This window comes from Anser brachyrhynchus (assembly GCF_964034855.1).
Source record: "Anser brachyrhynchus genome assembly, chromosome: 5".
Taxonomy (NCBI): Eukaryota; Metazoa; Chordata; class Aves; order Anseriformes; family Anatidae; genus Anser; species Anser brachyrhynchus.
The window spans coordinates 45,477,682-45,493,217 of NC_137699.1; the positions used below are offsets into that span (position 1 = coordinate 45,477,682).

General features: G+C 36.3%; 1 protein-coding gene across 1 annotated transcript in view; it reads left to right on the forward strand.

Moving 5' to 3' along the window:
• The window catches only part of LOC308196004 (uncharacterized protein), a 214,890-nt gene that overhangs the window by 16,450 nt on the left and 182,904 nt on the right, over positions 1-15,536 (forward strand). Inside the window, exons 5-6 of the mRNA XM_080594358.1 lie at positions 9,556-12,243; positions 12,765-12,905. Coding sequence (XP_080450484.1) covers positions 9,556-9,738 — 183 coding nt within the window. The 3' untranslated portion in view covers positions 9,739-12,243; positions 12,765-12,905. The remainder of the gene's footprint in view (positions 1-9,555; positions 12,244-12,764; positions 12,906-15,536) is intronic.

A 15,536-nucleotide genomic window follows, 5' to 3' on the forward strand; every position in this document is an offset into this window, starting at 1 on the left:
CTTCACAGTGAGGGTGACAGAGCACTGGAACAGGCTGCCCGGGGAGGTTGTGGAGTCTCCCTCTGGAGATATTCAAGGCACGTCTGGACGCCTACCTGGGCAGCCTGCTCTAAGGAGCCTGCTTTGGCAGGGGGGCTGGACCCGATGATCTTTTGAGGTCCCTCCCAACCCCTTTGATTCTGTGATTCTGTGAAGTTTTCCTGTGAGCATTGATTATGTGCAACATAGGCTGTCCTCTGTTGAAAATAATATTATCCTTGAAATTTATCTTGGTTTCACAGACCAAAACAATTCTACTCAATTCATTACTCAGCAAGCAATTCTTCATCTTGGTTATTCACCAAATCATTCATTTTCAAGGTACATTAACAATCTGTACAAGACTGAGACAAAAATGCCAACATCACCATAGTATCAGTTGAGGATCATTATAGAACAGTCCAAAACCCAAGTTTTTTTCATTTGTTAAACTTAGTTATAAAACTTGATGTTAAATATTTTGTAAATTTAGTTCTTCGAGAATAAAATTACTGTCCAGTTTTCTGAGAAGTTAATTAAAATTCCACAGACAAAAAATTGCGGTCGATAACAGGTACAGCATGGCATCAAAATGACTGTTGTGGAGTCCTTTAAAATGATACACATGCTCAGGCATCTTGTAGCAATCACATTTTAGAAATAGAAAATAATTTACTAATGAGGAGAAAAGGAAGAGGTGACGCCAAATCATGAAGTACCAATTCATCAGAATTAAATATTTTACTAGAGCATTTATAAGAGCCATGCTAACCTGAGTTAGCTTTCTTTCACATTTTGAAAGGAAAAAAATTAATAATGCCCTTCCAAAGATTAATAAATTTCACTGAAGGTCTTAGAGAACTTATGGACTGTTTGTCTCTTTCTATGACTATAGACAGAGCCTAGGTGTTTAAAATTCAGTTTCTCTTTAAATGATGAATTTCTGCTGAAATAAAAAAATACTTTGTAAGTCTGTTCAGTAGAAAATTTGTCTTTTCTGGGAAAAAAAATCAGATACATTTAATTTTAATGTATTAACCCACAACTATAATAAAAGAATAGGAAACACTGACATTTAAAAAAAATTATAAATGAACAGGAACACTGGCTCCTTAACAATTCAGCTCTGTCAGGGTACAAGAGTAGACTCTTTGACAGCGATGAAGATGCTGACTTCCCCAAGGTCCTTCTGATCTTCTCTGCCCTCTAAAAATGCTGCTTACAAAAACCCACCTTTAATCAATCGATAAGCAGATTGATTTGTTCCCACTCCTCCCCAAATGTGAAATGATCTTTCCAGAGAGTGGCAACTCAATAACAGGATTAATTTCATCATTATCTCCTCCAAATAGGGTGGTAAAATACTTTAAGAGGGAAACTAAAAATGTGAAGAAATAAAACTAGGGCTATATGCTAAAAAGTTCTAATGTCCTACAATTTAAATACAGCTAATACATCCTCTGAAAAGGTGGGATCTAATTTGTTCTTTGAAATCTTACTCAAGTCAAGAGTTACTGAAAATGAGGTACAGCAATGACAAAGCCTCAGCATGTGTCAGTTTCCCATTTAGCTTATCCATAGCCATACTTCCAAAGAAATTTATGGAATATGCATCATATGATGATGCAATTGTATTGATGATTAGTGTTGTGACAAAGAATCTTACACCTTCCCTCCACCCTTCTTTTTTTTTTTTTTTTCTTTGATGTTTCCTTTCTATGTCTCTTTGCTCACTGGTAGACTTTCAAGCTTCTGTACACAGAGAATGAGAAATTTAAGGATATTGGTTGGGTATATAATAAAAACAGGCTAAAAAAAAAAAAAAAGGCTTTGTATTCATGCTTGAATCATAAAATTTACTTTTCTTCCTGCAAATGTGGTGATTTTGTCTGGTCCCACCTATACTCAACACCAAAAATTTTGAATTACAGTGAACTTTCCAAACTATTTCTTAAATTTTCTTTTCATATTATCACTTGCCTTGTTGGGTATAATACTTCACCTTTAATTCTCCTGGGCTGCACTGATGAAAAGATGAGTCCCTTCCCTCTGTCCTCCTTCCCACTGACTACCTCTATTGCTTCACCTTCTCTGCTGTCCTAGGACAGCACATTGGTGTGGAGTAGTGGTGAACCAGGCTGAGAACTGAGCTGGCCAAAAAATAATGCAGCAACAACAAAACCAATTGACCTCCAATGCTCAGTGCTTTTTCAGAAACGGAGAAGAGTGGTAAATATTCTTTCTGTTAAATGAAATGAGTGTTGTGGAATGGGAAAGCTACAAAATGTCTATTGCCCAGGGGGGCAATACTACTTACGTTAAATTTGAGCCTGTCTACCCTCAAACTGTAACCATGTGTTCCCATGGATTCCCTTTTGCCACCGTTGATGGTTATCTAGCCATGCTGTAAACTGATTCAGGAATCCAAAATGGCAGAAAAGTAGAAGAGGAAAGTAAAGAGAGTTTTCTACTGGTTTGACTCCTTGAACAGTCTCACAGTGTGGTTGGATGAGTGATGGATTGAGTGTAAAGGAGGGATGAGAACAGACAGCTGGAAGCTGGAAGTGAGCGAAATAGGACCTCCTTTTGATGGCAGCTAACTGTTAGTTATATCAGCCTAGCTGTGTTTTCCAGATGCATTTTTTTTTTCCTGGGACTGGCTGAGAATCCCAGAATTTGGGGAGTGCTTGGCGAGCTGTGAATACTAGGAACTAGGAAACTGGAAAGAAAGGTAGCAGACAATTTGAAGTTACAGACGTACACGTGATCCTATGTGTGTCCAGACCTCCTTAGGCACAAGCTTGTGCAGAGCTGGAAATCATAAGCAAGACATAAATAAAAGAGTAAAAATCAGAAAGTAAGCCCCACACTGGCCTTCTTTGCTACTGTTTTGGGGGAAATGGAACCTGGTGTGCTTCCCTTGTAAATAACTGTCCTTCTCTCAAAGAGTATCTTGTATCATTCACTTCAAACAATCCCATGTTCTGACTAATTGCTTAAACCAAAGTATTTATGAGACTATTGTCATCATCTGGAAAAATTAGACTGCATTGGTCATCTACTTTTTTTGGTGTTGTCATACAATAGAAAAAGGTTTGTTTTAGAGACAATGAGTCTCAAGCAGGGAAAGCTTGCTGCAGAAAAACTGTACTGCAAGTCAGCGGTGAGCACTTACTGTTACCAGGGGAGACCTTACTATTATGGCAATTATAAATCACGTTAAACAAAAGCAGCAGTAATTACGGTTTTATTTGTGGGAATCACGACATACGGTTATGAAGAAAAATTAGAGAGAGGGATGAGGTGGTTCATAATGGATGACATCTAATTCATAATATACAGAGATAAAGAATGGTTATTATACCTCACTGTCACCCCAGCCATCACTTACCAAGCCAGAACTAAAGATACAGGTAAACATAACATCTGACCAGCTGTGCACAGCTGTAGAGAGCTATCAAAACCCAACTGCAGCTTACTGGTTCTCTCTGAAATCTCTCAGGAAGCAATTGCTGAAGCCTGTATTGACATCTCTTTTGACAACTGCCTAATCTCTTACAAGTTGTTGGTAAATGCTGCTTTATATCATCTTGTCACAAATTGTCAGAGGGGGTGGGAACAAGGGGAAACAAGCATATTTTTCAAAGTCTAGTTTAGGTTCAGTTTATCCCCAAAGCTTCCTGCACAGATTTGTTCCTCTCTCTTAGATCACAAAGAAACCAGCAGTGGGGAGACCTCACTGATGTTTCAAATCCAGAGAATTAATCTTGTCTAATCTAACCCACAGTGTTTGCAATTAATCCCACGCTTGACATTAAGACACCAATGTGAATTTTAATGGTCGTTTAGATGCTTATCTTCCTTCTTCCATTTTCAATAGAGGCGTTGTAAGTCACCAAATATGTGTATACGTCCAGGACCTTGAATGAACTAAAAGGGTATTTGTATAGGGATTTTGGTTACGGCCCATTTTCTAGATTACTAGGTCCAGTCAAGCAACCGAATCAAATTCTGAGTTTCTATCCACTTTAAAGTTTTTGCCTATTAAGCGTTTTGTTTTTAATATCTGTGCACAGCCTAAGTCTCCCAGGCACACAGTAGCTTCCTACCCTATAATTTCTTCTCTAAATAACACCATCCTCTTCCCCCTAGGTGCCAGACATCTTTTTGTGTCAGCCTGCCTCATTAAGTAACATAACCACATTAGAAGTTGTTCCCAATTATATATCTTCACATATATTATATCTTCACAGTCCTCAACTCTTTGCTGTTTCAGACCTGAAAAGGGGGTTTTGTATACCTGAAAATGTCTGTCCTTTCTGCATTTTGCTGATCTAATATCACTTCTCCTTACAAAATCTTATCTTGCTTACGTGTACATAGGCACAGTTCAGTACTTAAAAGGAAAAAAGAAAAAAAAGCTTACCCTATGGTACCCGATGGTTTATCACATTTGCCAGAATGTCAGAAAGTTTTTTTTTCTTTTTTTTTTTTCTTTAGCTGTCCTGCCTTGCTAATTTCTAATCCAAATTTACTTCTCCACTGCAGGAATGGAGTACAGGGTTACCTCTTACATACCAATCTGTGCTGATTTTAGCATGCAATAAAACTTCAAATTCCTGCTATTTTTTTCTTTTCAGTGTAAATGTACTCTTACAGTATACTTAGAAAGACTAGTTAAGAAGTATTAAAATCTCCTGAAAAAAAACCCAAACCCATCATACTGGCTTATAATTTAATAACTCTGTGAGACACTGCACACAATGTGCTAAAAGCTGGTGATAGGAAGGGTGCCTTTTCTCTATCTGATCCCATCACTGGACAAATGGTAGTGCTGCTGATATTTGTGATTTACCTAGCTGTCAGAGGAGAGCATCAGCATAAACAAGACACTGATACTGCTATTGTTGTAGGCCCAGAACTTTTGATTCTTTCACATTGCCCGAGCTTTGTAAAAACAGAGATGCAATGGCAGGACTGTGGATGTATACATAACTCCAGAGACTACCTGGAGCCACCAGTTCATCTGCTTCTATTGGTACTCTACATTTTAACACAATAATCAGATTCAGCTCTAATTCAGACATGCTGACAGACATGGGAGGGGCTGGAGTCAGAAACAGAAACGTGTCCTTTGCACCCTTGTAGTTAATCCAGTCAGTGTTTAGATTTTTAAGAGCTTTAGAACTAAGTTGTTAATAACCCTTCTGGCCTGAAAATGTCATTTAAAGCCTTGGAAGGAGAACAGAACAACTCCCCAAACCTCAAGCATTATAAGCATTATGAATCTGTTCTTTTAAAGTGCTTTTTCTCATGTGTCTGTCAGTTTGTTTGTTTTTACGGTTTTACAGTGATACACTACGCTGAAAAAGAACAGGATTGGTCAGGTTTTAGTAAGTGAGACCATTGCTAAAATCCCTTTATAGGAAGTAAAAGTTTATAAGAAGAAGCTGAACTCATTCAAGTCAAGTAGGAAACTGGTACTGTCCTATAGATTCTCAGTGATACAGGTTTCCTTGCTGGAAAAAAACTCCAAACCAGAGCTGCAGCCCCTGCAGCTGCTTTCTTCAGTCTAAAAACCACATCAGGATACAGCCTTCTGTGCTTTATGTCAAGCATTTTGTAAATGTGAAGAGTCAAATTCACAGTTACTTTTAGTCAGTAAGCCTATTTGGAGAACTTTATAGAAAATTTCTCATGTGCTTGTCTGAACAAAGCAAAAATATTAAATAATATTAAGAGCAGGAGAAACCATATTATTTTTAAAATTCTGGCTGATATGTATTTTAGAAGTTAAAAAAAATAAAGAGGAAAGATGAAGGATAAAGAACAGTTCTGTTGAGCTGCCTGAAATGATGTTGACATTTGCTTTTTGTAGTCACAAAAAAAAAAGCTAATTCTGGGTCTTAGCTATAGAAAAACTAATTGGGAAAATGTTAGAGAAAATTCAATTTTTATGTGGTAATTGGTGTTTCTATATCACACACACAAAAAAAAATGTAACGCCACAAATTCTCTGTCTTAAGAACATGACAGACACACAGTTTCTCTACAAGAAATTTTATCAAAACATCTTAGAGCCTTTTTTTTTTTTTTGAGAGAGAGAGAGAGAGAGAGAGTGTTCAAAAATAGTTCCCTGTTTAACTAGGAATCTTTCTCTGTGGAAACCAGAGGATTATTTCTATTGCAGACATCTGAGTGTAAGAATACTTTCCAGCTTCTGACAAACCAGGGAGAGAAGTAAGTGCAATAGCACTGGATATGTTCTCTTTCCCTGATGGGAAATGCTGTCTGAAGGAATTTGACCTTTATTTATTCATTTATTTATTTATTTATTTATTTATTTATTTATCCAGGATTTCTAGATGTATAATTACTGCAGAATAGTTCTAGCCCATCTGAAGGTCTCAGATGCCTGCATTGATTATACATACATCAGCTTAATGGTGTGAGGCAAGTGTAAAATAGAAACCAACTATAATATTTCCCCAAAACATTGAATTTACTGGACAAGTAGAGATCATCAAAATAGAACAAGCACAGTAGGTCCAAACCTTCCCATTGTAGGACATCCTAGCTGACTGGGATGCTTGTCCTTTAGAGGGCATTTTTAGGCTGAAGTGGACATTCTCATTCAAGAAGGCTTGTCTTATGCCTTGCAATTGTTCTCAAAACAGTGTAAAAAAATAATAAAAAAAGAAAAAAAAAGAAAAAAAAAGAAAGAAAGAAAAAGGAAAAATCTTACTTGATAAAATAAAAAAAGAGGACATGAAGAAGATACATGGAGAAGAACAAAGAAAGAAATAGAAAGGAAGACAAATTAGGATGCATTTCATCCTTATTCTTTGATGAAGGTTATCAGGGGTCTTCAGTATCTTAGTGGTTTAGATTTTTTTTCTTAAGACTTTTGAGTACATATAGTATTGAGAAAAGTGATAAACCAGTTGTGTCATCACCAAAGGATCCTCCAAGAATTGCTTTTGGTTCTGATCACTTTTCCCAGTTTCCCAATGGTCCACCCTCTTACCCTTTCAGTCCCCGTTTTAGTGTAATGTCTGATTGATCAATTTTTTACCCTTGTTTTTGAGTGCCACCCCACTCTTTAAACATACTTTGGATTGCTTTAAAACATTCTTTTTTGTATTTCGGGCTTTTTGAACCCTTCCCATCCATACAAAATAATGGACTGTGCTGTAGTAATGAAAAAACCCAAAACATTGTTTTCCTTTCCAACATGGAGCACATTACTAGAACATTTTTTTTTTTAAACATTATTCCAATATTTTCTAAACCTTAAGAATTTCATCTTATTTTATGTTCAACAGTGAGGACAGACTTAGACTTATTTTTGTCTTATCTAAACCAGTCCTCCCATTTTCTTTTGGTAGGCATCAAGCATTAGGAACAAAACAGTGTACTCAAGAAAAACATTAGACGATAGCCTATTGTCCATTTCTGAATGCTGCTCAGCCATTTCTCTTTCTTATACATGGATAATATTTTGACTCATTCAAAATTCTTCCTTTTGGGAAAAGTCATAATATTTTATTATCTGGGTTACAAGTTCATTGGGAGAACAAATTGGAGGACACTAAATCTGGAGCTCTTAACATTTTATGTTATATCTTCAAGTATTTAGGAAAAATAATTCCCTGTGTGAAAGAAAAATGGGAACAAATCTGACTAGAACAGCTCCGACTGAAAACATAAACTGTTGCTATTACTGAGGAATAGGTAGTGGCCTGGGAAATCTCTGCCGCTGTCACATTTCACATACCTTTCCTTTTTCCATTTTAATCCACTAGTGATACAGTTACACAGAAAAATTTAACCTCTGTCAGAAAAGCTTGTACCCTGTATCTCATGTGAGGAGCTGACTGCACTCCTGAAAAAGGAACCTGGGTTGTCTAATGAGGCTTTTTTGTCTGAATGAATGCTTTTCAGCAACTGACTAAAACTATGGCCCCATTGACTGTCTTGTGCAAGTCCATCTCCCCTGTTGTCTGAAAATACATATTGCCCTGCTGCAAAACAAATTTTACACTCTGGAAAAGACAAGGGTTTATCCTGACAGCCCTGAGCCTGGTGCTGATGGTCTTGGGATGGTGGGGATATAAGGTAGGTTTAGATCAGGTACCTGCTTCCTATTTTGTCTTGTTTGGTTTAAGGTTTTTGGAAGATAATCTTTAAACTGTGTATTTTAGTACATTTCATAGATGCCTGAAAGCTTAAAATGTAATGACCTTTATGTGATCTTGGTCAAAATCCAGCAACCGTAATTTTAAGCTCAGTGAGATCAGGTAATTAAATAACAGCAAAGCAGAAACTATGCAGCTCAGATTTTTTTTTTTCTTATTCCAGCTTCATAAATGTTTTGTTTAGTATACTGAAGACCAAGGGAAAAATTATATTTACAAATTAGGAAGCATATTTTAAAAATATATGTTTGACATCTGCTATGCTAATCTTCCAAACACCAAGTCTTCAAAGTGTCCTGTGTGAATGCATTAAGACATGTATTGGTCTTTCCCAGTTTCCATAACTTGAAAAATTTACCTCCACAATTAGACACTGGCAGATTGTTTCTACAAATTGAAATGCATTTTGACTACCTTTGTCAGAGTAAAACATCACAGGGAACTGCACATTTCAGCCTGTCAAATTGGGTAGGTGGCTTCTGGGGTATATAATTGGGGCAAAGGAAACAAAAATAGTACACAAATCACCCTACCTGAAATGCCTTTAAAATGAAGCATTGTGTTCTAGCACTAAAATTAACTACATCAAAAACTTGAATGGGAATCCACCCTTAATGAATGGTAATAATACAGTGTATTATATGACAATGATTATTCAATTACTTGTAAGTGCTGTACTAGTGCCAGATCAAATTCTGGCCTGGCTGTGTTTTTTTGCATAGGGCAGAGTTTGTGTGTGATCAGCATCAAGAATAACCATTGGCTGTAATAAAGAAATGAAAATGCCTTTTATGTATTTAATCTAGTTCTGATTTCAAATATAGAATTCTTCCTTTCTCCTCCTTTCCTCTGATTCCAGCCATCTACCATCTTGGTTTAAGCTCAAGTCTGAGCTTTTACAGGTATATGGAAAAACAAAATATTGATTACAACACTGTCAAATTGCATCAGTGTTCCTGTGCTAGCAGATGGACAAAAGCAGAGACTGTGCATAAGATTTTACATGAGCAGAAATTAATACTGTATTTAATAAATGGGATAAAATATTAAACCATAGCAGAGAAATCATGATGGAGTTATTGTGAAACTATGTGGAGTCTACTGAGACTATATTCAGCAGAAATGGAGACAAAATATGCCTAGTCAAATATCATTGAATTAAGATTTTCATAATATATTTAGAAAACAAAAGGATTTTTCCTGTTGATTCTTTTTCATATGGGGTTTTCATTTCACTAGGGATTAGCACAATGCTTTCCCCTGCACTATTACATGAAGTATTCCAGAATTCAAATTTGCATGTCCAGGAGTTTAAAGACTCTTCTGTAACATTTTTCAGGGTGAGATGTCCTACTGCCTTAGCATTCTTACTGATGTTGACTGGCAGCTGAAGAGATATCTTCAAAACGAAGAGAATGAAGTACTTGAAAATATCACATTGCTGTTTGAAAAAATAATGGTTTTATTATTGAAAAGGACGGCACTAAATGAAACCGACTGGTTGGTAAACTGGGTCATGTAAACCTACTCTTCTTGTAAGTACTATGGTGTACTGGCTTACTGGCTGGTAAACTGGGTCTTAAACCTACTCTTCTTATCATCTTAAGAAATACGCAAACTCCTCTCTCAGCTAACGCATCTCCCTGCTGAAAATGAAGTATGCTACCTGGGCACGGTCAGACAGCTTTCCAGTACCTACTGTTTAGACAAGTTTCATTTGCCTGTAAGTAGGATCCAGGATAAATTAAAGTTACTGAGAAAGTATCACTCTATGTGGCTTGAACAAACACTGGTGTTGAGAAAACCTGGAGAGATTAAATTCAGCCCGAAACAGCCTGAAACAGACAGTGAGATGGAAAAACTTTTGATTAATCTGATGGTCACGTGAATTACTTTTGAGTTTATGCTTGGGAGCCTAATTTCCTTCAAAGTGTTTCATTTTATAGCTTCTGATTCACAACTCAGTGACAGCAACATACATTTATCAACAATTATAATCCAGCTTCTCCAATGCGCTTCTGGTCCTGAAGCTGAAAGCCATCATGCTGGTAGAGAAGAAAGCTGTCTTTGGAGAAATCAGGGTTGGGCTGTAGTTATTTAGGAAACATAACCTGCTCACATAATGTGGAGTGAGCTCTGGCCCGCACCAATATTGGTTATGTATTTAGGGTTGTGTGGCTATGGTGTACTCAAATACTTATCATATCGTGCAAACAGGGGTAAACAGTCAGGCAACATTAGGGGCAGCATTAATTGGATCATCTGGTGTACAGCTTACTGAGTGTGACCCTCTGTCAGATCCACAATTCCCCAAAAGAGTAAAAATGTCAAAAGGGTAAGTTTGCAGAGAGATCCTTTTTATAATCATATGGGGGGGAACAGAAACTGCCTAGGCTCCTTAGAGGATCGATATCTGCCTGTCCCGAGATCAGCCTTATGAAGTTTTAGAATCTTTAGATATAACATTACCCAAGAATTATGTCAACAGTACCAACTGTTTCTTTATTATTTCTTTATACCAACACAGCAGCTCTGAGAAATGAAAATCTTGACTGTTAAGAATATTAATATCTAGGAGCTTGGCATTTCATGTACATTTCTGGACAACTCTAAATATGAAATAACATGAAGTTTTAAACTGGTCCATAAAAATTTTTACTACAGTGAATTTGCTATGTTAATTCTCCTCTCCTTCTTAATATCATAAATTTTAATATTCATGTAGGTTCTTTCTTCGTATTTCATGAATACTCTGTGTATTTGGACAATAAAAGCATTCTACAGACTCAATCACAATAAATACAACACTATATATTAAAAATAAAAAAGATTCCAGACTTGGCAAGTCATAACACAACTGCATTAATTTGGTTAGCCTGATTAATAAGGGTGCACTTTGATGTGCAACAATGGTGAAATGAGTCACCAGGTTGGGACTGTGGGATAATCTGGTATCCACTAGAATTTTATCAAAACAGTGGTTGTTGAAGCCTCATACAAGGAACTTCCAAAGACTTTGCTGTTATTTTATCTATTTTTTTTTTAAATTTTATTTTTAATGAGTATGGTAGTGTATTAGTAAGAAAAGCAGTCTGGCCACAGTACTCTAAAGTGAAATACAAAACACATGGATGATGTATAGATAGAAAAGAATCTGCTTTTCTTAGTGGCATGATCCTGAGCTGTTAACAACAGGAAGAAAGGCACTGAGTTTTTGATGGAAGCCCATGGCATTTCAGCAACAGCTGGGGGTCAAATCTTAGGTTCTGAATAAAGTCACAGAGCAGCAGCCATCTACCCTGGCCCTCTAGTTTGTGTGTTTTATCTCCTGTTCCAAACTCCTGGGTCTGCTAAGTACTTGCTGCATTTTATCCCTGAGGCTATTGTTTGTGGAAGGCATCTGACGACCAGTCTTCAAAGTCATTGAGAGCTTTCAGGAATTCTGGAATGAAAAGTTCTAAGAAGTTTTTTATGGCTATCCCAATAGTACACATTATTTGCCTTTATATGACTAGGTAAATCCTCTCAAGTACAGAACCTTATGAAAAGGAATCAGTGCTAAAAGCACAGCTCTTCACAAGCATCACACCAGCACAAATATAGTCCAGTTTTTCATTTCAGACTGCATGACTCTGCCCCCACCCAGAATACATCTCACTCTGGGTTTGCCAGAAGTTCTAGACCTAATGGAGCCATCATTTACCGATCTTTGAAAAACTCTTCAGCTGAACGGTTCTGTGCTTAAATTGAACAGTATTAGTTCAATATTTGGTGCTTAATTGTTCCCAGAACAAGCGTGGGAAGTTCCTCTGTTCATTCCTTGAGCCTCTATGGTCTGTGATTTGCAGGAGCTAAAAATAGAAGACAGAATTGTACAGTTTTTATTTTTCTTTCTAGAAAGAAATAGAACTGAAGAAGAGTGAAGAATGAGCTGATAGAAATCATTTTTTAGAGTTAAAATTTGATATGCTTTTCCTCAGTGTTTTCTCACAAGCCCATGCTTAGATAAAGCCAAGGATACTATGAGGTATGTAAAAACAATGATCTCAAATCCCTAAATTTCTTTTTGGTCCTAAGCCATTTTTCATTTTTGGAAATACATTTGTGGTGAATGTTTCTGAGAGCAGTTTATAGTGTGTGCTATAAACACCCTTAAATGCTATGCATCTAGGGTGGCCTTTTAGCACAGAAAAAAAAATGTTGAATAGCACAAGAAGCATTGCTATTCAGGGATATAAACCCAAACCTCCTCTATTTTTCCCTGGTGTCTCACATTCTCACATATCCCCCTTTCTGTTTTGGTCAAATCACTTCAGCTTACTATTGTCATCTCCAATAATGTTTGTTTATTTTAAATGGATCCAAGCAAGCAAGGCTGCAAATATGCACCTATACTCTGGGATGTCCATATAGGCCCATACACATAAAAAATGTTTGCTGAAATGTGGTTATTTGTCATACAGTAGTTTTACTAGTTTTCTTTTTCATTGTCAGGTTGGCCTTGTGTGCAGTAAGAAACTGTTCATTTTTATTTTTATTTTTTGCTAGGGAGAGCAACAGAGGAGAGAGCAAGTTGTTGATCTTTAGATCTCTGCTGTTTTGAAAGTGATAAGGCTGTTAAACATCACACAGAGAGTTCTTCCATATTACACCTGTACCATACTATCGTCACAACCAAAGTCCATACAGGTGGGATGAATTTTCAGTTGTCAGCATGAATTGCTACTTCACCTCTGGTCTTTATGTTTCAGGGATGACCAACAGCAAGATACTACTCTTCCTTTCAGCACTTCTGTACAATTGCATTTTAATGCATACTTTTTGTAGCAATGTCAAGAACAAGAAGTACATTTATCTCTGTGATGTTCCAAAGATGAGACCAGCTATCTTGCTGCAGAATAAGTATTTGATGATGTTGTTTTTGTTTGATTATGTTTTGTTTGATTCTGTTTTGTTGGTTGTGTGTGGGGGGGGAAGGTGTTGCATATCAGCATAGGGATAAAAGTTACTTTGGTTTCATTTCTTCCCATTTTTTTTAAATTTATAATTATGACAATAACAAGTAGTATGGAGCACTAACAATATCAATGTGAAGTAAGTACAAAGCAAAAGCTATATAATCAATCTTAGTTGAGGATGATATGAATCCTGAGACCTTAGCAATGGGGAATAATGGGAATATATGTATGGGAAGTACATTTGTGTACCAAAGGGCACAGAATCAAATCATAAGTGGCCAACACACTAGCAGGCTCCATATCTGAATATATTTGTTTTGTTTCGATTGTGAAATCTTGCTCAGCTGATGAGGCAACTGAGAATTTGAAATCAGACATCTTCTAAAGCTGGTGGAATACAAAAGCAAGTGGGCCACATGCTTTTAGTAGACTGGAAAATACTCGGGAGAAAAACATCATCATCTTCTTTACTTTTGGAGATGTATCAAAGCATTAAAATAGTCTCTTCTGAGCATTCTACTTTCCAAGCTAAGTTACCAAATCAATCTGGACCAATGCAGAATTTGGATAGGCTTCTATTGCTGCTGCCATATCAGGATATTATAATTATTGTTATTATTTTTTAATTTAGGATGAACTTGAGACCACGGGCCTGAATACCATCTTGTCAGTCTCTACTGACCTCAGAACTGAGGGAATAATCGATTCCTTTTACTGAGCTTCTCCTTAGGGAAAATAAAATATTGTTTTACACTTTCTAAATACTCTAGTCCTAGAAATGCATATAAATTTTCTTTGACTGTTCTTTGGCTTTTACACCTTTTTTAGCTTTATGACTGTTTTAACACTCTAAGTGAGTAAAAGTCTAAAACACAGCAATTAATTCCTACTGCTTGTCTGCAAATTACTTATAGCTGAAGGAAGTGACAGTAGCTCCTCCTTTAGACAGAGAAAGAGGAAGAGCAACAACAGTCTCTTCCCTTTCAATCTCCCGGTAGATTCTACACGTTCTAGGAAAAGATATTTTATTATTTGTACAGTATTTGAAATGCAAGAAGTTACCAGTAAATTAAGTTTCATTGAGTGTAAAAATGGTAAAACAAATTATTGCAGGTTTTTTTTTTTTTTACTTGTTTATTCTTGTTCATTTTGTCTTTTGCCTGGGCAAGAACTTACTAAGTTGTTGTTGTTGTTGTTTTTGGCAGTGGAAATTAAAAGTCAATTTATAAAGCGTTCCCACAAATTTGAGTCAGTACCTGTGGAAGATAATGAAAAGACAGCCGTTGGTTTTGATGGGACCTGGAATAATTCTGTATCTTTTTGGCATTTTACAGCATATTATGTGTATTATGATAATATTATCGGATTCCTTTTTTGAAAAAGTTTTTGTTGGAATACATACTCATACGCCTGTTAGCAAGGCTAAAGACTGTGTGAAAATGAAAGTCTAGCACTGCAGAAGTAGTCATAGGACTACGTGAGATGTGTCAACTGAGTTTAATAAAGAGATGAAATAAAGGAAAATGAAACCTCATGCTTGAATAGCTGTTTTATTACAAGGCTTTGGAACAACAAATAGGAAAAAAAAAAAACACACACAAAAAAAACCACTGACTAACTCTCATGCTTGTAAAGCAAAGAATACTACTACTCCCTTCTAGTGATGGAAAACTGAAGCACAGAGGAGGTGAATAACTTCAGTGGTTATACCATGCATATGAAATTCACAACTCCTATCAATAATCACCTAAACGTCCTCTATAGCAAATAGCCATCTCCAGAGGGCATTGTATTTTAGGATGGGATGAGTCTGCCATCCTTCTATGGCTGATACAAGTACCTTCTTACTTCTATTGAGTACTGAGACGTTTGGCAGCTAGGTTAGAAGAGGTGTATACTTTTGGATAGCAAAAATGAAGTGATGTGAGTTATATTGTTAATCTTTAATAAAGCTAAGCACAAAATCTGGGAATACTGGCAGCAAAGTGTCTGTGTCTGTATTACCCACTAAACTATTTTTCCTGTCTAAAATATCTATTTTATTTTTTATGAGCTCCATTTACTTTATACTAATTAATTGGAGATCTCTACCCTGGACATTTCAGAAGGTTAGTTTTTGTGATTAAGTAGTTATAGTATTGAATTAACTTTGCAAAAATATCTGAAGAAGAAAGTCATTTGTAATTTAAGGATCAAAAAAGTCAAGCTGTCTCTCCTAAAAGGCAAAATATTTCTGTTTCCTTTCTTATTATAACAACTTCATTAGTGCCTAAGGAATAGCCACTAAGTATACAAAATAAGTCACTATTTTCACTTCTGTAGAAATAATTAGTAGCAAAGAATCTGAATGTAATACCAATAA